The 25,006-nt window shown below is 37.1% G+C and overlaps 1 protein-coding gene across 4 annotated transcripts in view; it reads right to left on the reverse strand.

The window, feature by feature from the left end:
• ABHD17B (abhydrolase domain containing 17B) overlaps positions 7,780-25,006 on the reverse strand; it is a 44,665-nt gene continuing 27,438 nt past the window's right edge. For 2 of the 4 annotated variants that reach the window (XM_018052067.1, XM_018052068.1), the window contains exons 2-5: positions 16,228-16,341; positions 15,673-16,142; positions 11,882-12,061; positions 7,780-9,300 (exon numbers count right to left, since the gene is read on the reverse strand). In XM_018052067.1, coding sequence (XP_017907556.1) covers positions 9,081-9,300; positions 11,882-12,061; positions 15,673-16,139 — 867 coding nt within the window. In that variant the 5' untranslated portion in view covers positions 16,140-16,142; positions 16,228-16,341 and the 3' untranslated portion in view covers positions 7,780-9,080. The remainder of the gene's footprint in view (positions 9,301-11,881; positions 12,062-15,672; positions 16,143-16,227; positions 16,342-25,006) is intronic. The other 2 variants (XM_018052064.1, XM_018052066.1) reach the window with 2 other exon arrangements.

The raw sequence follows: 25,006 nt of genomic DNA on the forward strand, positions 1-25,006 counted from the left end.
AAGAATTGATGCTTTTGAACTGTGGTGTTGGAGAAGACTCTTGAGAGTCTCTTGGACTGCAAGGAGATCCAACCAGTCCATCCTAAAGGAGATCAGTCTTGGGTGTTCATTGGAAGGACTGATGTTGAAGCTGAAACTCCAATAACTTTGGCCACCTCATGCGAAGAGCTGACTCATTGGAAAAGACCCTGATGCTGGGAAAGATTGAGGGCAGGAGGAGAAAGGGACGACAGAGGATGAGATGGTTGGATGGCATCATTGACTCCATGGACATGGGTTTGGGTGGACTCCAGAAGTTGGTAATGGACAGGGAGGCCTGGCATGCTGCGGTTCATGGGGTCGCAGAGCCAGACACGACTGAGCGATGGAACTGAACTGAACTGAGACCAACCTATAGACTACTGAATAAACATTATACAATTTTTATGGCATATAGTATTATAGTCATATCCATAATACAGTATTAGAAACAGTTACTTAAAAAACTCCACTTACCTGTGATATGCAGTTTCTCCAATTATGAGAGAAGTACAAGAACACTACTGTACTGCAGCATAATTCTTTGAAAGCAAAGTCATAAAACAGTAAGAAAACTAATGTTAATAATTTTATATTAAATGTCACTCACCTTATGCCTATGTAAGGATAAGCTACCCACTCACTTCAGTACAAATCTTGCAGTGTTCTACATGATGGATACTTAGGCAACGAAAATGACACAAAAATATCTCACACAGTTCTTATCCTACAGTTACTAGACTTTCACATGAAGACACTCATATGCATACATAAGTTTATTAACTGTATGACATGGTTATTTACTGTTCATTAAGAGGAAGTGAATCATCATAAAGGTCTTCATCCTCATTGTCTTTATTTCCGGTGGGCTGAGGAGGAGGAAGAGAAGTTGGTGTTGTTTTCTCTAGGGTGGCAGAGGCAGAAGAGGTGGAGGAGGTGGAAGGGGAGGAAGGAAAGGGAGGCGCATTTGGTGTAACTTCATGAAAATACATTGTAATTTCTGATTTTTGCCTTTTCTTTATAAATGTTTCTATGCGGCAGCAGTCCCCAACATTTTTGGCACCAGTACTGGTTTCGTGAAAGACAATTTTTCCACGGACTGGTTAAAGGGGGAATGATTTGGAGATGGTAGCTCAGCTGGTAAAGAATCTGCCTGCAATGCAGGAGACCTGGTCCAATTTCTAGGTTAGGAAGATCCACTGGAGAAGGGATAGGCTACCCACTCCAGCGTTCTTGGGCTTCCCTGGTGGCTGTGTTGGTAAAGATCCCCTGGAGAAGGGATAGGCTACCCACTTAAGCACTGTGGCCTGGAGAATTTCAGGGACTGTATAGTCCACGGGGTCACAAAGAGTCCGACGTGACTGAGCTACTTTCACTTCATGTGCATTACGTTTATTATGCACTTTATTTCAATCATCAGGAGTTAGATCCTGAAGTTTGGGGATCCCTGATATATGGTACCAGTCCTTCTTCCACCATTTGCTTTAGTTTCAGTGCCCATATCATAGAAGGTCCATGTCATAAAAGAAGTCAAAACCGTCATGAATAATCAGAACTCTTCTGACAATTTGTTTTCTGGCACTGCTTCCACTTCTTTCTCATTGTCTGGCACTGATTTAGAAGCACTCAGCCCCATCAAAGTGTCTTCTGTTAATTCCCTAGGTGTGGTGTCCACTGGCTTTTGAATTTCCCCAAGATTCATATCTTAAGAATCTTCACCCCCACTTTTTTGCAATGGTCACAGTCTCTTTCATGATTTCCTTGACTGGTTCTGTCATAAATTCTGTGACGTCATGCACAACATCTGAACAGTTTTCTCCAGCAGGACTTTCTTTTGGGCTTGATGACTCTCATGGCTTTTTCTGTAATGATGGCATCTTTATGGTATAATCTTTCCAGACTTCCATGATGCCCTCTGGGACTTCTTGTCCATAGTGTTGACAATCCTTTCCATAGAGTACTATATGTAATGAGCATTAAAAGTCCTTATAACCCTCTGATCTAGAGGCTGTATTAGAGATGTTGTGTTTGGGGACAAGTAAACCACTTTGATGCCTTGAAGTATTGAATTTATTGGGTTCTGGATGGCCAGGGGCATTGTCCAATATCAAAAGAACTTCAAAAGGCAGCTCCTTACTGGAGAGGTACTTCCTGACTTCAGGGACAAAGCATCAATATAACTAATCCTGAAAAAGTGTTCTCATTTTTCAGGGTTTCTTATAGTACAATCAAAAGACTGGCAGATGGTATCTATCTCTTCCCTTCAAGGTTGGGGGTTCAGCTTTAGAGATAAGAGCATCTTGGAACATAAACCGGACTGCATTTTCACAAAACAGTAATATACCCCTTCTTGTCTTAAATCCTGGTGATCATTTTTCTTATTTACTAATAAATGTCCTCTGTGGCACATTTTTTTCTCCCTCCTTTTCTTATTTACTAATAAATGTCCTCTGTGGTACATTTTTTTCTCCCTCCATAATGCGGTACTTTGGTTTACATGAAAGACCTATTCAGGCAGATATTCTTTCTCCTCACTGATATTCTTAATGGCATTTGAAACTTGTGTGCTGCCTCTTGGCTGGCAGGAGCTGCTTCTGTTATCTTGACACTTTTAAAGCCAAACCATCTTTCTAAAATAATCAAAACATCCTTTGCTGACATTAAATTTTCCAGCTTTAGATTCTTCAACTTCTTTTTGCTTTGTCATATATTAACTTTGCTTTTTCCTCAAATCACATTGGAATCTCTAGGTATGCCTTTCTTATAATAATCCTTCATGCACATAAAAGCTGTATTTTTCAACATGAGATAAAAAGGTATTTTGCACAAAGTGGAGGATGTTCACGCCTGTTGGTGTAGCCACAGCATGTTTTGTGAATTTCCTTTTCTGCTTTTATGATGGTTCTTCTGCTGAAACAGCTGCAGACCTCAACCTATAGCTAATGGTACATAGCAAGCAACTCAATTTTTTCTTGTAATGTCATGACATTTTTCTGCTTTTTGGGTGCATTTCATATATGTCCCAGAGTGCTAGCCAAGGTTTACAGCATTGTACCAAACAAGAAAAATATGTGAGAATGACGAGATTAATTTTTACGGCTCTATGCAATTTACTGGAGAGACGACCTGCTGACATAGCAACTTAAGCAGATGCTCACTTTAGCTCACAGTATCAACAGGAGGTGGCTACAAAATTAACACAGTAATAGTGCATGCATTGGAGAAGGAAATGGCAACCCACTCCGGTATTCTTGCCTGGAGAATCCCAGGGAGCCTGGTGGGCTGCTGTCTATGGGGTTGCAGAGTCGGACACGACTGAAGTGACTTAGCAGCAGCAGTGTGTGTATTGTAAGTTTACCACATTTTATATTTACATTTCTCTCAATGAGAATGGCACCATAGATGGTCTAAGTTTTGATAAATTTTGTTTTTATAATAGATTTATATTTTATGATAGTAAAAGATAAAAGACTAGTATTTACATATTTATATGCTTTTATGACATACCATGGACGGGTGAGTCTGGTAGGCTGCAGTCCATGGGGTCACGAACTGTCGGACACGACTGAGCGACTTCACTTTCACTTTTCACTTTCATGCACTGGAGAAGGAAATGGCAATCCACTCCAGTGTTCTTGCCTGGAGAATCCCTGGGACGGGGGAGCCTGGTGGGCTGCCGTCTATGGGGTCACAGAGTCGGACACGACTGAAGCAGCAGCAGCATGACATACCTCTTTCTTTTTTTTTCATTATTTCTAAGTTATGTGGTTTGTGTTTTCAAGTTGTCACAAAGCTCAAAAAATTTTTTAAACATATTTGTTGAAAAAATCTGCATATTAAGCGGAGCTGTGCAATTCAAACCCATGTTATTTCAAGGGTCAACTGTGCAACAATGCATTGTTGGGTTTGCTTTATAAATATATAACTAAAATACTTTATAGACTTGGTAGAAAGTTTCGGATATTATGCAATTTGTTACACTCCCTGACTTCCCCCCACCCCCACAAAACCAAACCAAACCGTCAACATCAGGCATTACCCAAATATGAGGAATATATTTGCCTTTCTGAGAGCCAGGCTAAAAACATTTGAGAGTTACTCTCATTGTTCTATACTGGGATCCTAGGATTTCTTAAAAAGAATCAGTTTTTCCCAGTGAAAATAAAAACCATTAAAAAAAATCATAAAAGATAGCATACCAACATAAAAGATAACTTTCTAAGAAAAGGAAAATACTCACCCATAATCCTATTGCCACAACATAATAACTTTTCGTTTTATTTATTCCCTTCTGGTTTATTTCCTAGGCATTTACATTTTATTGAGTATAACCATTTATATTTTTCTTTTTACAGTTGATATTACAGTAGCTACTACAGCAAGATAAACATCATTTTTGATAGCACTGCATGTATTCAGGGATATATATATATTTTATTTTCTCATGTCTCTCTCCCACTTGCCCATTCTATCTTCTATCAGTGAACTTAGAAAAACTGGAACACAAGATTTTCAGACTCAAAACAGCTAGGAAAAAAATATCAAAATCTCAAACTTTAGAAGTCAAAAGTTTTGACTGATAGTTTCAAATCCATGATACTTTGCAGGTAACCTGGAAAAGAGCAGTATATGTAAAATTTTTGACTCAGATGCCCTTATGCACATAAACCTATTTGCTACCTTTATTACTTCAATTAATATACTGTGTTAAGCTATAACTTGGGGGAAAAAAGTTTAACTATTAAAATTTCTGTCTAGAAGCTAGACATTGTATTGCATTATAATTGTATTATGCAAGTTCAGTACATGGTGGCCTGTTACAAGAGGAAATAAAAAGAGAAAAATAATTTCAGGACCATCTGGCTTCTAATGTAAGAACCAGTTTAACAGACTTTAGCTTACTCTTGTTATTTCCTGCTCCTCCCTTTCTGTCCCCGCATCAACTAATGTCAAGTGGGTCATTTCCAGGATAGAGGTATTTGCTTCCTTCCCTTGCATTACTCATTCATTTAATTCAGTCAGAGGCATGACCATTTATAGATGTGGTAGAGATCTCTCTATTCTGCAAATTATAACTCAATTTCAGCTGTCATATGCATAGTTCCTTTTTTGATTACTGAACACTTGGGATATACATTGGTAAAATGTGATATGCTATCATGGTATTGAACATATTGCCTGTTTTAAACTGAAGCAACAAATTTAAAGCCTGTTTCGTCACCAATCAGCAGTAACTGCTTTGATGCCTTTTTTTCCCCAACATTAACTGCCTATTCTTGGCATGCTATATAATTTGTAGTAAATGTGCTGCTGAAGGAAGTATTTGTTCATGTGACCACAGTTAAATTGTTAAATCTTCACCAGGTTTTAACACAACCAAATAGCAGTATTGAGCCTTGTAAAATGAATTAGTATTACTTACTTTAAAGACAGAAATCATTAGAGGAATGTTCAAGGTATAACCTACCAATTTACTATTCAGTGAATTAACTAGCTGAAAGAGAAATGTAGGAGCCTCTTTAAAAATGCTTATGATTAATGCTAGAGAACAAATAAGTTTATATCGTATTACAGTTCAAGAGGACCATTGGCATAGTAGTACAGACAAACTGGGTGAAGAGAAGATAATGATAGTACAACTCCTGACAATTATATTGTAGACCTTGCAAAGTAACTTCTCATGTTTGGGCTTTCTCACCTGTAAAATGAAGGGATTAGGCTTTATGATGCTTTAAAGTTTTGAAGATTTAAGAGTTTATCTGGCTTCCCATAATACCTATTCTTGAAGTTTTTGCCATTATGTCTACTTGCACCTAAGAACATCCTATTTACATAACAAACGTTGTCAGTTTACAGCTTAAAATTTTTTTTCATTTATCAAGTTTCCTTAAAGCGAGCAACACCTATGTATTTATAGAAATCACCAAGAAAAAAACTACTGTGGAATATATTCTTAGGTGGAATGTAGGACTGGTGAGAAGTGTGAAGATGATACACCAATTTAACTTCTGATTCTTTTCTGTACTTGTAAGATACTGTAGGAGTTATGTACACTGCTGACCATTTTCCCAGAACCCGACTACTATTCAAACTGTACAATGTAGATGTGCACAGAAGCCACATATCAAAATATGTTATTTGGTGCTCCTGTTGTCAAGGAAGGTTAAAAATTGATGAGTCATTACACATGAGTGGGCCTAAGAGGTTTTCACATTTCATTAGGAATGTAAGGGCTCAATCTGTGCCACCTTTTCATTTCTAGTAGTAAGCTATGGTCCAGTGACTTTCCAAGGTCACGGATCTATTAATGTCATTTGAGAAGCACGCACAGATGTGATTGCCAATTCTTCATCATACTGTCCTTCTTCTAGATGTCAGAGCAGGAGATGCTCTGATTAGGCAGAACTCTAAATGAAATATAATATCTTAAAGACACTTTACAGATGGGCCATCTAGCTCAATTTCTCATTTAAATCTGAAATTTCTTCTGTAGCCTTGTGTCAGATGTCATTCAGCTTCTGTGCCAAAGGTTAAGATGCTCACTTATCCTTCAGAGGTGTTCCCTTTCCTTAATGGACAAAGAACCATAAATTCTTTCTTACATTGAGCTCTAATCTGCTGTTTCACAACTTTCACCTAGTTTTACGGAGTCAAAAAGGATAAATTATACATGCCTATCAAATATTTGAAGATAGCTATCATTCCTTAGTCATGTAATTCTTTAACTATTCTTTGGGTTTTGATTTATGAGACCCTTCCCAACTTGTTAAAACACCCCAGGATTTGCTCTAATTTGTGAATATCCTTTCACTGCATCCTGAAATTAGTATTGCATATGTGGTTTAACAAGCATTTTGTACATGAGATTATTTCTCCACGGTCAGTTTTTCATTACCATGAGCTTACTTAAGGTTGTGATCAACTGGCTCACATGTTATTTCTTGCAAGCTACAAACTCCAGGTATTTTTCCTCCATTAGCTCTTGACAAGTAGAGTTTCATATTTCTATTAGTGGCTTTCTGTTTCTAGAATAATCATACCATGTGGAATTGTGCCCCTAACTAGCCTGCCAGCCTCATCCTTATGACATCCTTTCCCCTTGACCTCTGACCAGTCTTCTTAATTTCAAACACACTATATCCTTGTCTAGGCTTCCGCATACTGTTCCCCTCAGCCAGGAATGTTTCTTTGGGCCACCCAGGTCTAGTCTTTTCTTAAGCTATCCTTCAAAGCTCAGTTCAGATACCACTTGTTTGTGGGACTCCTCAACTTCTCCCTCCCCATGTTCCCTCTCAAGAATGCCTTTTGCCTATTTTAATACCCTATAAATCTTTTTCAGTCTTACACAAACAGTAATAATACTCATGCAATAAAGTATCTGTCTCCTCAGTTACACTGTGAAGTCTCTGAGGACAAGGTTGATGTCTATTTGGCATAGGGTTTTGAATGATTTAAATATTCAGTAAGTACCTGGAGAATGAATGAGTAAATATTGAAGTAGTATGATCAATATTTTGATTTTCCCAGGTGATAATTTATATAAAAACCCACTTAGCCAAACTCTGGGGTATGTTGTACAAATAAGGAACTATATAGGCTTCAAGACAATTATGAGAAGGAAAAAGTCTCTTTAAAAGAAAGAAATAATAATAAAATTTAGAAAACTATAGATCTATATACTACAAAGATGAATGGCATTTTTTTCCAGTCCTTATTTTAAGTAGGAAGTGAGGAGCATGGAAGAAGGAAAACAAGCACAGCTGAGTGGCATATTTTTGTTTTACTATTAATTCGACACATCTGAACCAAAGCATTCACAATACTTGATATACTTTGAAGAGAATCATATACTATAGTCTTAGACATAACCACAGAACAAGCAGAACAATTAAAACTACATAAGGCCTTAAAATATATCCACAGTGTGTATATTCATTCATTTACAAATTAGACTACATACCATTAATTTTAATTTTTCTTTCATTGTTTTATTCAAGCAGGATTCATTCAAGGAAAGGCAACTTAGTTTTTGTGTGTGAGCTTTATTTTTTTATGACATTGGTTAATATAAAAGTTATGAATTAAATGTTTTATCTCCTGTATCCAGGAGTAAATCCATGAAATTCTCAGAAAGTAATCCAAAACAAGTCTTATTCTTAAAAATAGTCAGAGTGAAAAGAGATTGAATAGCCAGTCTGTGTGTGGTCTTAAGGAACATCTAATGGACTTTCAGATTTTCTAATAATGATAGTACTGCATTTCTACGGGATTAGTCAAAATTTAAAACATTGTGTACAAAATCATTCTTGAAGCTCTAAATGCCTTTTAAATTACTAAACTGAAAATTTTAAGTAGTTGCCTCACAGTACCAAACTTAAAAATCAAAACTAGTTCAAATTCAGTTCTATCAAGACTTCTCATTTAAAGGTAACTAGTTGGTAAATTAACAGATGGCATAAAAATTAAGACTTACATCTTTTTTTTTTTTAGGAGAAAATGTATGATAACCAGGGAATACAGAAAATTCAATGTATTTTACAACAAAATAACCTTTTAAATCTCTATCCCTGTACAACAGGGTTTAGGTCACCTTTAGTGAACTTGCATGTTTTTATATAGTTTATTATGAGTACTTGAACTGTTTTAGATATACAGCTTTTTATTCAAAGAATATTACATTTGTATACCAGGATAAGATTTAGTACATTGAGATGTTTTAAAAATATTTATAAATTTGTTTCTGATATGCAAAAGCATTTGGCAATACTTTTATAGCATTTGATTTTATAGAATTAAAATTTCATACAGTACTCATCTTGATGTTTAAAAAAAAATTCACAGAAAAAAATATAAATTACACAGCCTGACTGCATGATACTGTTATTTCCAGTTTCTAGCTTGGTAGTTAAAACCTTCATTAAGTCTGTTAACAAATCATTACCTGTACATTTATGAAGGCAACTGACATGATTTGCAAACAAAACCTTCAGGTTTTATGTTATTTACCAAAGAGTGCAGTTCAGCAAGAAAAGAAAACCCAATATGCAAATTTACAGAATATTTTACAAATTTACCAGTTCCTGTGACACAAACTGTTTCAATCTTTCAAGGTATTGTCCATAAAGTTCCACATCATTGTGACCTGCCCCTTCAACCCACAAAGGCTCCACAGGTCTTTGGCATCGCTCAAACAATGCAAGACCATGTGAAAAGTCTATGACTTCATCTTCAGTCCCATGAATTATTAATACTGGAGAGGTTATCTTAGAGATTTTGTCAATGCTGTAGGAAAAGAGAAGGGGGAAGAAGTCAACAAATTAAGTATGAAAAGGAACCATAAAACAGATTTTCTTGTGTTATATTAGATAATTCAAACATCAGAACCACCTGTGAATCAATTCAGACAGGATAGATACCTTTTAGATTACAAATAAGATTCAAAAGTTATCTTTACATTACTCCCTACTTTAAGATTATCTGAAGATATTAATTTCATGCACTTCTGTTTGAGAGAATCACTCAATTATTACAGCCACCTTAGTTTACTTTTCTACAGATATTTCTTCTTTTTGGCTGTCCCATGGCATGTGGGATCTTAGTTCCAGTGCAACGGGAAGTGCAGAGTCTTAACAGTGGACTGCCAGGGCAGTCTCTCCTTTCTACAACGTTGATATTTAGAATAGAAACTTAGGTTGCAAGGAGAGGAGGAAATCAAGGGCTATTTCGGCTATGTGCTAACTTAATACCTCTCTGCATTCATATTTTTTTCTCCCTCCTAATCTCTTACTAAAATGATGGCAAAATATATTTTTTAGGATATTTAGTCACAAAAATAGAAATATAATAAAACATAACATTTTGGAACAGGAAAGCAGATGAGAATGTAAGAAAATAGATTAAAAGAATAGGAGAAAACACAATTTTAAGAGGATAGAAGGGTACAGTGAAGAACCAGCCCAATTTGTACCAGGGAATACACCAGAAGGAACTGACATGGGGATGAAGGCAGGTGATTCAAACCTACAGAATTTGTTCAAAGTCTCTTTAAGAAGTAGTTAGCCACCCCTGCCCCCAGCTCTCTTCTTTCCCCTTGCTTTTGCAGCTGGGTAACTGCCTTGTACCTAGTGGACTAGGGGATTACCAGACACAGTTTAAGGCAGAGATATCAAATAACAAGTAAACATATACATGCTGGCATCCAGGCCTTCATTCTTAAGGCACAGATGTAGAAAGAGTCTTCTTTGGAGACTATATATTTGCCTTAAGAAGAAAGATAAACAAATACTGATGAGCAGCATGGGAATCCCCAACTAATCGGCTTGACCAGATCACTGGATAGTGAAACTCAGTCAACAAGTCTTAATCACCCCCTTCAGGTCAGCTCTTTAATTCCTTACTTTTCCATATGAGCACACAACCAAGAATTATCAGACATCAGAGGAGAATACTTTAAATGTAATACAAGGATCAAAATAAACAATAAAAAAGGGCAACTTGGAAGAGACAAACAATACAAAGAAACCTTACAATAACAATTCTTTAAAAATTTCCTGAGAGAGAGAGAGAGAGGCATTAAGGCATTTAGGTATTATAAGCATAAAATGAGGATAGAGTCTTGAAGAAAATCATCAATGAAATAATTCAAGGCAGCATTTGGTAAGGAAAAAATGCTTGGGTATATTATTTGCTGCCAACTATTCCATAATAGAGGAATTAAACAGAAAAGGAAATGTATGATGTTTTTCAAACAGTTTACTGTTAGTGCTTCTGTGGTGTAGCTAAAATGAAAGAGGGTGTCAGACAGACATATAACTTGGCAGCAGTTTACCCCAAATGTCTCCCTATCATTCCAACCATTCAGCTACACAGTATAACACACATACCCTCCAATCTACCGTTTTCTAAAATCAAAACAAACCCCTGATAAATTTAAAAACCAAAAAACCCCATAGCTTGCTCTGGTGATAGGATCATATGCTCCCATAAGGTTCCCTACCAAAGTAACCCCCCCTTAGGCTAATGAAGAAAAAATGGTTTTGAAATGACCCTTGCTGTTCTTATAAAGAACTGAGTGATGTTTTGGCCTTTGCCCCAAATATCATTCACAAAAAACCTTGGTATTGCTGCCCATTTGAGAAAGAAAGTAAGACTGAAATTTGCCAGGCTCTCACTTCTTGCCTTTTCCCTTTATTGGGAAAAATAGGCCATCAATTTTTTTGCAATGATGAAGAGGAGCTAGCAGGAACTATCACTCTATGTTGAGAGACATGAAGAAATGTAGTCCTCCTTTTAAATCTAACACTTATGTTTGCAGACTTATGGGGCAATAATTATTCTGGTTCATTTAAGACAGCATTTTTACAATTCATTTCATTCGTAAAACATGTCACTAATCAGACATCATTCACTTATTTTTATGCACACGGATCTCCTTTTCCCTCTACTTGCTCCTCTCCTTCAGTGTTACGCACCTCACTGGACGGCACTATCATCCATTAGCAACTCAACTCAGAAATCTGGGAATTATAGTCAAATTCTTTTGTTTATATACAGTCTAACATTTATTCTATCAATTTTCTTTCTCAAATTCATTCTCTTGTCTCCAATGCTAGTGCCACTGTCTGGGGAATAAGGCTCACAGCACTTTTCATCTAGGTTACTACTGCGCAAACATTTCAGCCTGCTGACTGGTGTCCTGCCACCACCCTCTTCACAGATTAATTATTTCACAATTTCTGTAATATATGTAAAATATTAATAGGACTTCAAGGCTGAGAGAACTGTATCATGAACACCTTGAATGATGGAAAAGAATTCCTTCTAATGTTTCTTTGAATTAAACTACTGAAATATTAATACTTACTTTGGGAATGCATCAAAACAGTAGGTCTTCTTGGTATCAGGAAAAGCAACTCGCATTCCTGAGGTCAAAGGAGAATGAAGAATAACAGCAGCACTCTCATACCGAGCAGCAAGATCCACAGATGGTACTGTCCCTATACTTTGGCCATATATAATCACATTTTCAGGGCGAATGCCATATCTACATAGTACAGAAGTTAAAAAAAAAAGAGTTGTAGAGTCAGACTGGTATGAAATGTTCAGTCACTAGTAAGTACTTAATCTTATAAAAGAATGACTTAAAATGAGACAATGTCAACAAATTTATATTTAAAATGTAAGTTTCTTAGTCACCACTACCATATCTAATGCAATAATAAAATCTATATTCATTTATTTCATTGGTTTCCATTTCATCTTTTGAAAAAATAGTAGCTGAGGTCTCTTAGAATCTTAAAGAATGAATTTATTAAATCATTTATGCAATTCAGTGTAGCTTATTATTAAATATATTTGGAACATACTATGTCACTAATATTTTAATGGAGATTCAGTTTTTATATTCCGTTCAATGTAACAGAGGTTCTTCATTTCTCTAGGTATTAAAAGTGGCTCTTTTTATTTTCTGAAGTTGGTCATAGTGATGAAAACGCAATGCAACAGTAGGGAATGAATAAAATATATGTATTATAGCCTAGTGCAAACTACTTATTTTCTCGAGATTTGCATTTATTCACCCATAGAAATGGACTAATGTGGAAAAGATTAAGAGATGAATGAGAATTTCAAATGCCACATGGTTTGGTGATTTATGAATAGACTTCATGACAAAATCTCAAGACTACTACCTTAATTCCTTTAAAAATGCTTCAGTAATACTGGGTATATAGCATGTTTCTACGATATAATTGTCCTAACTATAAACTACCGGCAGTGTAAGTGAGGTACTATGGGAGCTTATGAATGTGCGATTAAGGGCTAGAGTCAGTCACATCAAACACGCTGCCTTTCCACTTTAGTGGTCTGACAACAGTCATTTCTGGGTGCTGACAGTTATTTGCACAACAGTTTTTAGTGTTGTGAAAAGGTAACAGAATCTGAATATTTCCCGGGAAAAAGTAAGATAAACCCTTGTGCTTCCTATAGTTCTTGCTGGGGGCACAAGACTCTTCGAACTATCTAGGTGGTGACGTACCTCCTCCCAGGTTCTTCAAATTGGTTCTACACAAGAACTTGGACCCTGGCCCAGAGACTGGGTTCGAGTTACTCCAGAGTGACTCTAAATGTAACAAAACTAAGAAAAGGTTTTTTTTTTGTTTGTTTGCAACAGACTTAGCTTCATAGGAATGAAGGAATTAGGAAAATGAACATTTAGTGGCAATGACGGGTTTTAGGCTAAAGCTAGCAATGGCAAGGCTCCAAAGTAGCAGAAGCAGCTGCCAATTTAGCATCAGAGGACTTGAGGCAGAAACAGAATTTCAGAATAGTACATGTTTGAAAGGACTTTAGAGACCATCTAATCTAGGTCAGCTGCTTACTGAGCAGATGTTCAAAGTCAGAGTAAGTTAATGACAGACCTATAATTAGGCTCAGGTATACTGACTCCAGGTCCAGTGCTTTTTCGATTATAGCACACAGATAAGGAGCTCAGAGACTGTGGGGGAAAGGCCAGAGTGAGTATTACTCCCTATTTTCTGTTGATCCATCAGAAGTTCAGTAATGTGGGTTATAAATATTCAATTACTCTTAAAAGGAAGTTACTCAGATAATAATTAAGTTCATTAATTATTTTTTCCCTTCCTGTTACTTAAACCCTAACTTTTTACTTTAATCCAGTAAAGGAAATGAAAGGCATGCATTCTAATTACACATATTTTATTAGATGATAGAATTCAAGAACTGGAAAGAATCTTGGAGATGATTTAACTCAACCTCTTCATTAAGCAAAGAAACAGAAAAGTTAAAGTTTTCAAGACTTCCTATACTTACTAAGTCTTCTAACCATATTTAGGGTTCAACGTAAGAAAAATTACAAGTCTGAAATTCTATGGTAAACGAGTATGTGAGATAATTTATCTATTCTGCTCCTGCTCTTCAATCATAATGGTCAAGTGTATAAAAGATTAACCAAGACAAGAAATCATTTTAGAACATTTCTTTTAAATTGATATCAGAGAAAACTGAAAAAAGAAAAATTATAAAGCTGACCACTTACAAGAGGGGATTCTTTTACATAAACATAGAAAGAACACCTAACCGGATACTAATGTTTTACTTCAATAAATGTATACTTTTGTCTTACTTGGCACTAGTAAGGAAGGCTTTCTGCTTTTAGCACCTTAAAACACTATACTAATTCACTGAAGTTGATTATAGCATGTGAATTATATTGCAATAAATCTGTTACTTAAAAAAATTAAATTTTCCTGACAGGTATTATACTATATTCAACTGGCTGACTCTTATAGGAGGCACTCATTTTTGTTTGTATACCTGAGGGGATTGATATCAGTGTAATTGAAGCATATTTTGCAGTCATTTACGGTAGTTCTGAAGTTTATAAATATTTACCCTTCTATGCCTGCCTCCCTCCCACCCTGAAGCTACTTAATTACTACTTACTATCTCTTTTTTCCTTACTTGTTAGAAATATGTTCTCATATCATTTCAATTGACTTAATCTCATTTATACAGAACTCTGCTATGAGACCATAATTCTATTATACATCTTGGGGGAGGGAGATAAATGTTTCTAAAGACATTTTCTAAAAAGATTATACCTACTAATAAAATTGAGGAAGTTCTTCCCAGCCAACTGAAACCATTAATATTAATATTTAAAGATTAAATTAGGAATGGGAAGTTTTCTCTATGTACTCTAAAATACTCTGGAATTCAGGCAGCTTATTAATGTATAATGAGGAATAATTTGTACTAAAGTATTATTTCTGTTTAGCGTACATTAACTGTCTGATGACAAAATACATGTAAGTATACAAAACTGCAATATTTTTCAAGAAAGAATTGTAAGTATCTTGGTGACTAGAAGATGATTAATGTAATTTCTGCTGCTGCTGCTGCTAAGTCACTTCAGTCGTGTCTGACTCTGTGTGACCCCATAGATGGCAGCCCACCAGGCTCCCCCGTCCCTGGGATTCTCCAGGCAAGAACACTGGAGTGGGCTGCCATTTCCTTCTCCAGTGCATGAAAGTGAAAAGTGAAAGGGAAGTTGCTCAGTCATGTCCGACCCTCAGCGACCCCATGGACTGCAGCCTACCAGGCTCCTCCATCCATGGAATTTGCCAGGCAAGAGTACTGGAGTGGGGTGCCACTGCCTTCTCCAATGTAATTTCTATTTATTTTTAATTATATAAAATAATGCAAATCCTGCTTAGGATCTGAACAAAAGCAATCTAGCCTCTTATTCTGTTAATGACAGATCAAGTGAATGATTATTTAAATCACTGTTTTTTCTCTCTTGAAATTCTGCAACTTTGAATAAACATTTTAATACCACAATCCAGTAAGTTTTTTTTTTTCTCTAATAAGTTTCTAAAGCCAAACATTTTTCACTGGCTTAAATAAATTTTTAAGAATCTCTGTCTCACACACACACATACACACATAATTTGTCAAACTCTTTTATGCTATTATACAAAATTTAAAATTATAATCTAAAACTGTAACTATTTATAGATTTATACTGGTAAATATAATCTCTACTTAGTACTTCAAGGTGTATTACAAAAACATGTTATTCTTACACAAGACAATTTCAACGTGTGGAAAACAATTTCCAGTCACTAAATTTACCTTGTCCTAAGAGCAAGCCAAGCAGCTTCTATGTCTGCATAGAGGTTCTTCTCTGTTGGTTTCCCAGAACTTGCACCATATCCAGAATAATCATATGAGAATATATTACAATTAATCCGTGATCCCAGTCCTATGTAAAAGCTGCTCATCTGACCAAGATCAACAGCATTTCCATGTGAAAAGAGTAAAGTATATTTGGCATTGGGTGAGCAACGCACAAACATGCAGGCAATTCTGTTGCCTTTACTGGTTCTAGTCATGAAACACTCAATGGCATCTTTTTCTCTAGAAGAATATTGCCAGTCTGCTCGTTCTGATAGGTGTAAAGTCCAACGGCTTCCACTTTCATCACACATCAGCGTATAAGTTGGATCAGGTGGCAAAAATGCTAACTTTGAAGCAATTTTCCCCGGACAAGGTGGACAGCAGAAGAGGCAACATAGCTCACTAAACGAAAGATTATTCATCTTCTGAAAAAGAAAACAGTCAATGTTTTAATCACTGAATGTGCATTCTGCATTTACATATAATAAAAGTTAAAACAAAGATACCAACCAATAAATTCTACTAGTGGTCAGTGTCTACAATGTTATATGAAGTATCCTTGCCCCAATAGATTTTTGGCATCTTTGTAGAAACACATTAAATCCTGAGGTGAGGCAAATATTCCTGAGTAGAGAACAGATTCAAATACTATATGACACATTTCAAACAGTAGTGGTATCTTGTAATACTTAATCAAAATATGAAAAATGATACTCTTACCAGAGAATAGAGGTATAAATTTGCTATTTCTCCACAAAAAACAACAAAGGAGGTATGAAATATCTTTAGTTTGTAATTTCAGTGAAAATTCTCAGACTCTCAAGAGAAGTTAGGGATTTAACATAATAAATATGTAATAATAGCACTGATGAAGCACTCACTGTCCATCAGGCACTGTGCTAAGTGTACTATGCCTTTTAGCATGTTTAATCCTCTAAGCAACCCTCTTTGGTAGTCTGAGAAAGAAATCTGCACAAGGTGAATCAGCTGCAGAGCCAAGATTTTACACCAGGCTCAGGCATCATCCTACATCACTAGGTTATACTGCCTCAAAGGCTCTGAACACTACTTGACTCAGAAGCCTATTATTTTAGCCATAGTGCCAGTGGCCTAAATAACCTATAAGACATTAAAATCAATACATGTTATGTATGTAATTATTGCCCAAATCAAGAAGGCATTATTATGGAAAAAAAGGTAAAATCTGCTCAAGGAAAACTTCCAAATGGTTAGCCAGAAATAAGTGGAACCTTTGAAGTCAGAGTTGGGGGTAGCACTTATTAACCATTTAACCTTGAGCAAATTATTTACCTTTTTGACCCTTATTGTCTTCGTTAAGTAAATGCCTACAATGAACAGACTGGTTGTGAAGAACAAATACAATGATATTGTTGAAGCATTTAACATGGTAATAACGGCTATAGTCAAGACTCAGAAATGGTCCACTTTCTCCTGTGCCTTTTTCATCAATATTTAAAAAGTATCCACAGTTCATATGAACTCAGGAACATAAATAAAGTACTACTTGTTTGCCCTACCAGCATTTCCTTCTAATTATCCTTTCTTAAATTCTTATCTCTTTTTAGTGGCAGACCATTACTTAGTTCCAGGAAGAAGGCATTCAAAACAAACACCTTCCAGAGTAACCAGAGGTCTCTCTGGTCTGGTCTAATGTCATCTAATTTTCTCTAAAAAAATCTAAATAAAGGATAGGAAAAAAAGTACTTCATTATACCAAATAAATAAAAAAATAAATCAATAAATCACTCAGAAGAGTGACTAAAGAAAGGAATGCCTGTTTCATTAATTACTGATTCAAAATCTCATTTATATTGCTTAATACAAATGTGTTAATTTCCATGTGTAAATTAATTAGAAAGAAGCAGCAGAAATAGCAGAGAAAGAAACAAGCAAGGGTAGGAGTGATATGAAATCCTTTAAAAGATGAGTAAAGGAAAGGCAGAAAGGGAAGCATTTTACTTGCATATCTATCTTTATTCCCTTTCAGCCTTCAAAATGAATACAACCTGAGTAAGTTAATGTCTAACTGTGGTTGGAAAAAGAGTCAGATAGAACAGAAATGACAACTAGTTGTCATCCATGATGATAATTCTAATTGGTTCCGTGAAGGGTTGTACTGAGAAGGATTCTGAGGGGATACCCAGGGTTTGCCAGACAAAGAATGTGCGATAAATTAGTGATGTTTACTGCAGAATTTCAGAGAAGGAAATGGCAACCCACTCCAGTGTTCTTGCCTGGAGAATCCCAGGGATGGGAGAGCCTGGTGGGCTACCGTCTATGGGGTCGCACAGAGTCGGACATGACTGAAGCGACTTAGAAGAAGCAGCAGCAGCAGCAGCAACACTGCAGAATTTGGTTACAAATCTATTATCCTGGCCAGGTGAATGAGATCTGGCAGGGATGGTAGAGAAAGAAGTTCAAAGGGTCAGTGACAAAGAAGATGATCTGGAAAAAGATGAGGTAGAAGGTACAATATATCAGTGCCATCTGTTTAATACTCTGCCTATGGTTATTCCTCACTTCCAATTACCTTACATGCCACCAACTGCTCACTTTGAACAGACTATTAAAAGCTTATTGATTATACTATGTTCCTGTAATTTACTTCTTGAACATGAAGACTTTTATATACTATAGTAATTTTGAAGTAAATCTGGCTGAGTGAACATACACAATGCTGCAGAGATGCTTCTGAAGATAAAAACCAAAGAAAAGATGAAAACGAGAAAAATCTGCTGTGACACGGTCAAGTCTAATGAAAGAACCTAATTTTCTTAATGGTGGCAGAAGAAATTAATCCCACCTCCACTGCCTTGAATCCACATAACTAGTATCCACTTAATAACAAAACCTTGGAAATTATTGCTTTCCTAATAACAGCTCTGATAAGGGCAGTAAGCTGAGCAAACTACTGAGGGAGAATATCTTATTCTTGATAAGTCACTGAAATATCTATCTTGTTAAATTTAGATAATTTAAACCCAATTTTTTTTATATAACTCACCTGAATACAAACATGTCATTTACCAGTTATTTCTTGGCAACAAAATAATCACAGGTGGAAAACAACCGTTATGACCAAACAAAAACAGGGATTTAAAATAAGTTATAATTAACTTATTTACACAGAGAGAGAGAGAAGAGAAAACTTAAAGATGAAGCATAAAAAAATGCCAGAAAGAAAAATCCAACTGGAATCTCTGCAATAGAAAAATCACAGCAGTAACTGAGCACTTCCTAATCCTAAAGTGTCAGGCACTGTACTAATCCTTTTCACATATTAATTCACTTAATTCTTTCAATAATCCTCTTACATAAAGACTACCCTTATACCTGTTTTCCAATTGAGGAAAGAGAGGCACAGAGTAGTTATATACCTGCCAGGGGTGACTCAGCTAGTAAATGGTAGAACTAATAAGTGGCAGAATGACTCTGGAACCTGAATTCATAACCATAGTTTTATGGAAAGAATATTCAGACAAGACTTATCAAGAGAAAAAGATGAGCAAAATCTAAAATGCTAAATGAAAAAGAAGACAGACTTATAGACAAGCTTTAAAAGTTAAAAATATCGTGAATAAGTTAAATAACTGGTGAAATATATGAATTTCTTGAGTAACAGAATAGCAACAACAAAAATACCCAATAAAAAATGAACAAGATCTGAAAAGACATTTTCCCAAAGACGATATCCAAATGGTGAATAAACACATCAAAGGATGCTCAACATCAATACTCATTAGTGAAATGCAGTTGAAAGCCACAATTTACCAGTTCAATCCCACTAGGATGACAATTTAAAAAAAAAAGGTTGACAACAATATTGAAAAACTGGACCCTTCATAACACTGTTGATGACTAAGCAATTCTAATCCTAGGTATACACCCAAGAGACATGAAAACATACGTCTACACAAAAACTTGTAAATGAACGCTCACAGTTCCATAATTCATAATAGCTAAAGAGGCAGAAACCATCCAAATGGTCATCGTCGCAATAAACAAAATGTGGGATATCCACATGATAAAATACTGAATAAAAACAGGAGCCAAGTATTGATGCATTCTACAAAGTGGATGGATCTTAAAAGAAACCAGTCACAAAAGGTCATTTTACGATTCTATGAAACAGCTAGAACAGGCAAATCTATAGAAATAGAAAGAGATTATTAGTTTTCAAGCACTGTGGAGCATGGAAAGTTGGGGAACAATGGCTATAGAGTATATATGGGGTTTCTTTTTAATGAAAATACTATATTTGACTTGGGTGGCGGTTGCACAGCTTCAATAATAGTAACCTTTAAAAAATGTATTAAAAAACCCCAAAAAACTAGTTGTATCCTTACCTCTCAGTATGTAGAACACAAACTCCAGACGGATTATAAACCTAAAAGTCAAAACTAATACAACTCAGAAAAAAAAAAAATCCATAAAAGAGTAAACACTAGCAAATTTAGCTTCAACCAAATAAAGAATTTCTATTCAGTAAAAAAATGCTTTGGGAAATATGATTTCTTCATCTAAAACCATCCAGTCAGAGGGTTAATATCTAAAATAAGACTTCTACATGAACAAGAAAATAACAAAAAACTCAAAAGAGGAAATGGACAAAACATATGAATAGGCAGAAAGATACACAGGTTAACAAATATATGAAGAAAGGTCATTCTGTACCTCTAGTGCCATGCAAAGTATCTGACACGTAATGAAGTCTCTAACATAATTTTTTAGATGAATGAGTTAATAAATTATTAGTAAAGTGAACTGAAAGTTACTCAGTCCTGTCTGAATCTTTGTGACCCCATGGACTATACAGTCCATGGAATTCTCCAGGCCAGAATACTGGAGTGGGTAGCCTTTCCCTTCCTCAGGGGATCTTCCCAACCCAGGGATCAAACCCAGGTCTCCAGCATTGCAGGCGGATTATTTGCCAGCTGAGCCACAAGGGAAGCCCAAGAATACTGCAGTGGGTAGCGTATCCCTTCTCCAGTGGGTCTTCCTGACCCAGGAATTAAACCGGGGGTCTCCTGGATTGCAGGTGGATTCTTTACCAACTGAGCTATCAGGGAAGCAATAAGTTTATTAAGATTAACTCAATTCTCCTTACCACAGAAGTTCCCACAAAAGGAAAAAAGTTTACAAATCAGCATGTTAAGAAAGAAAGCCACCATATTTTGTGACGATTACTTAGGTGTTCTGTATGGTGGCAGCCTAGAAGCAACCAAATAAAAATGTATTAATCTGAATGAGGCAGGAAAGGTATTGCTAGTTACTACAATTGTTCAGTGCATTATACAGCACAGAATGTAACAGTCTCCCAGGGAGAAGGAAATCTTGCCCCTTTGGCAATCAATTCACAAAATGAAAGGTCAGCTCCATGTTAAACAGATGGCCCATTGTGAAAATTAAGGTTTTCCTTTTGGTGGGCGACTCAGTTACTTTACTCTTAGAGCAGAAGGAAGTTCCTAAAATTGAATGAAATAATAATTTAAGAACCTGCTTCTCCTGGTAACTTTTTCCTGCTCAATGACAATGGAAAAAAGATGAACACCTGAGTCCTTTCTCAGCAAAACAGGAAGACGAGTGCTAAAGATCGTCCTTAAATAAAATGACACACTATAATCTCCTTCCTTTCTTCTGACACAAGAAATTACTGAAATGACTTGCGGCAATTCCTGATGTAATAACATGTACTGAAAAAAAAAATCTTACTTTGATCTCTTTTGTAATAGTTTCTTGGTAATGCAGATTGTCTCATATCACTACCATGTACAAAGGATAATTGATTCTTTTAGGGTTCAAGAGTTTGTTGTAATGAACCGAACTAGAAATTAAAGACTTATATTTTTTCAAACTGCCAGAAGAAACCCAAAAAAGTAAAAATTAAGTTGGAATTATAGCAGAGCCTACCTAACACCAGAGATGTATAAACAAGGTAGATGTTTGAACATTAGGAGCAAGAGGTAGCAAAGATCAGAATGAGGTCAGAAGTGATGGCACAGAATATACTCAACTATGAAAAAGAAAGGAAAAAAAAATTAACGTTAGTTCTGCGCAAGGAGGTCATGATCCCAGCACACCCCAACTGACTAATGCAAAGGAAATTACCATTAATACTACTATACAGAGGGGGTTAATCACATTCAGCTCAGTACCCTAGGGGTGTGTCAAAGCCAGGGAAATTAAGCACGCTGGGCTTCCCTGGTGGCTCAGAGGTTAAAGCGTCTGCCTGCAATGCGGGAGACCTGGGTTCAATCCCTGGGTCGGGAAGATCCCCTGGAGAAGGAAATGGCAACCCACTCCAGTATTCTTGCCTGGAGAATCCCATGGACTGAGGAGCCTGTTGGACTGTAGTCCACAGGGTCGCAAAGAGTCGGTCACGACTGAGCGACTTCACTTTCACTTTTCTTGGAGGGCACCAAGTGACTGAGGTACTGCCGCCCTAACATCCAGCATGTTATCTGTAGTAACATTTACCAAAGTACAGCAACAAGGAAAATACGTGTGTTATGGTTTTTTAGGGAGCCAAACCTGAGTCTGAGTGAACTCTGGGAGTTGGTGATGGACAGGGAGGCCTGGCGTGCTGTGATTCATGGGGTCACAGAGTCGGACACGACTGAGCAACTGAACTGAACTGAACTGAAACATTACTTTGCCAACAAAGTTCTGTTTAGTCAAGGCTATGGTTTTTCCAGTGGTCATGTATGGATGCGAGAGTTGGACTGTGAAGAAAGCTGAGTGCTGAAGAATTGATGCTTTTGAACTGTGGTGTTGGAGAAGACTCTTGAGAGTCCCTTGGGCTGCAAGGAGATCCAACCAGTCCATTCTAAAGGAGATCAGTCCTGGGTGTTCTTTGGAAGGACTGATGCTAAAGCTGAAACTCCAGTACTTTGACCACCTCATGCGAAGAGTTGACTCATTGGAAAAGACTCTGATGCTGGGAGGGATTGGGGGCAGGAGGAGAAGGGGACGACCGAGGATGAGGTGGTTGGATGGCATCACCGACTTGATGGACATGATGGACAGGGAGGCCTGGCGTGCTGCGATTCATGGGGTCGCAAAGAATTGGACACGATTGAGCAATTGAACTGAACTGAACTGATATATTACAGAGTTCAATGCATACAGAGAAATGGAATAGTCATCATTAAGGATATTTGGCAGCATACTTATTTTCCAGTATAAGACAGAGCACCCAGGACTTCCCTAGTTGTCCAGTGGGTAGGAATCTGCCTATCAATGCAGAAGACATGGGTTCAATCCCTGGTCTGGGAAGATTCCACATGCTGAGAGGCCACTAAGCAAACTACTGACCCCACGTGCTCCAACTACTGAAGCCCATGCCCTGAGAACCTGTGCAATGAGAGTTCATGGTCTGCACCAAGAGAAGCCACTGCAATGAGAAGCTTGTGCAGAGTAGCCCCCGCGCGCAGCAACGAGAAAAGCCCTTGCGCAGCAATGAAGATCCTGCACTCCCCCGCTCCCCAAAGAGCATCCAAAATACTTAGAATGATCAAAATTCCTGCTGTTACTTAGAAACTAGGTGTTTACTATACGTTTTTTATTTTTTAATTGGAGTATAATTGCTTTACAAGTTGTGTTGGTTTCGGCTGTACAATAATGTGAATCAGCTATATGTACAAATATATCCCCTCTCTCTTGTGTATGTGGTTTTAACACATTTTATTTGTAATATCGTGTGTAGAAATACAGCTTGTGTGTGTGCGCTTAGTTGCTCAGTCATGTCTGACTCTTTGGGACCCCATGGACTGTACAGCCCACCAGACTCCTCTGTCCATGGAGATTCTCCAGGCAAGAATACTGAAGTGGGTTGCTGTGTCCTCCAGGGGATCTTCCCAACCCAGGGATGGAACCTAGGTCTCCCGTATTGCAAGCGGACTCTTTACCATCTGAGCTACCAGGGAAGCCTGAAATACAGCTTATGCAACTCTTATCTCTTTGAGGTAGGTGATGTTTATTTCTTCTTTTTCATCATTATAAGAATCAACAGGGCTTCCCTGGTGGCTCAGAGGTAAAGAATCTGTCTGCCAATGTAGGAGACACAGGTTTGATTCCTGATCTGGTAAGATCCTACATGCCATGAGGCAGCTAAGCCTGTGGGCCACAACTACTGACTCCTCAACAAGAGAAGCCATCACAATGAGAGGCTCACACACTGCAGCTAGAAAGTAGCCACCACTGGCAGCAATGACCCAGCACGGCCAAAAAAAAAAAAAAAATCAATAGCAGAAGTACTCCACTGTGTATGTGAGATCAAAAGACTTGATTGAGTGATTTTACTGGGAAAAAAAGACTTAGGAAAGGAATTTTTCAAAGCACTGTATTTTTTTTATATTTCAAATTGAAAGGAAAAATTTCACAAAACTATTCACTGAATCACGTCAGTTACTTTTTAAGACAGAGTTATAACTTTTATATATGAATAAGATTCTAGAGAAACTTAGTAACTGGACCAATGTATCACTTGAAAACACCTATGAAATGTGGTTTTTGTTGGTACGTTGAACAGACGCCCTAATAATTGTATGTTTTAAAAAATTTAGGAGTTTCTCAAAAAGGCAATGGAGAAGGTAATGGCAACTCACTCCAGTACTCTTGCCTGGAAAATCCCATGGACGGAGGAGCCTGGTAGGCTGTATTCCATGGGGTCGTGAAGAGTCGGACATAACTGAGCGACTTCACTTTCACTTTCCACTTTCATGCATTGGAGAAGGAAATGGCAGCCCACTCCAGTGTTCTTGCCTGGAGAATCCCAGGGACGGGGGAGCCTGGTGGGCTGCCGTCTATGGGGTCGCACAGAGTCGGACACGACTGAAGCGACTTAGCAGCAGCACAGCAGCAGCAGCAGCAAATAGGCAAAACGTACTGAGCAATGTCAAAGTAAGTTTCCTTTCCTGTTGGTGAGAAAGTTTGGGTTAGACACATAGAAATGTTGGGGTCTACCAGAGATACCAAAATAATCTCACTCCTAGTGTTAGTATATTTTAGTAAAAGAAAGTTAAACTTAGAATTGGAAGTCAGGAAACTGGATCTATGACATGATTATAGACAACGGAAATTAAGGCTGAGGAGCCTATAAAAGCTACACCAAGCAAACTGATTTGCCTCAGCAGTCCTACATATAGGTCAATGCAGCCATTTCTGTAATTCTTATGTTTTCCTCTAGCTGTAAAATTCTTGCTGCACTACTACAGGAGCCACTACCTATCTATGGCTACTTAAAGTAATTAAAAGTAAACACCCAGTT

This window comes from Capra hircus, chromosome 8 (assembly GCF_001704415.2).
Source record: "Capra hircus breed San Clemente chromosome 8, ASM170441v1, whole genome shotgun sequence".
Classification (NCBI taxonomy): Eukaryota; Metazoa; Chordata; class Mammalia; order Artiodactyla; family Bovidae; genus Capra; species Capra hircus.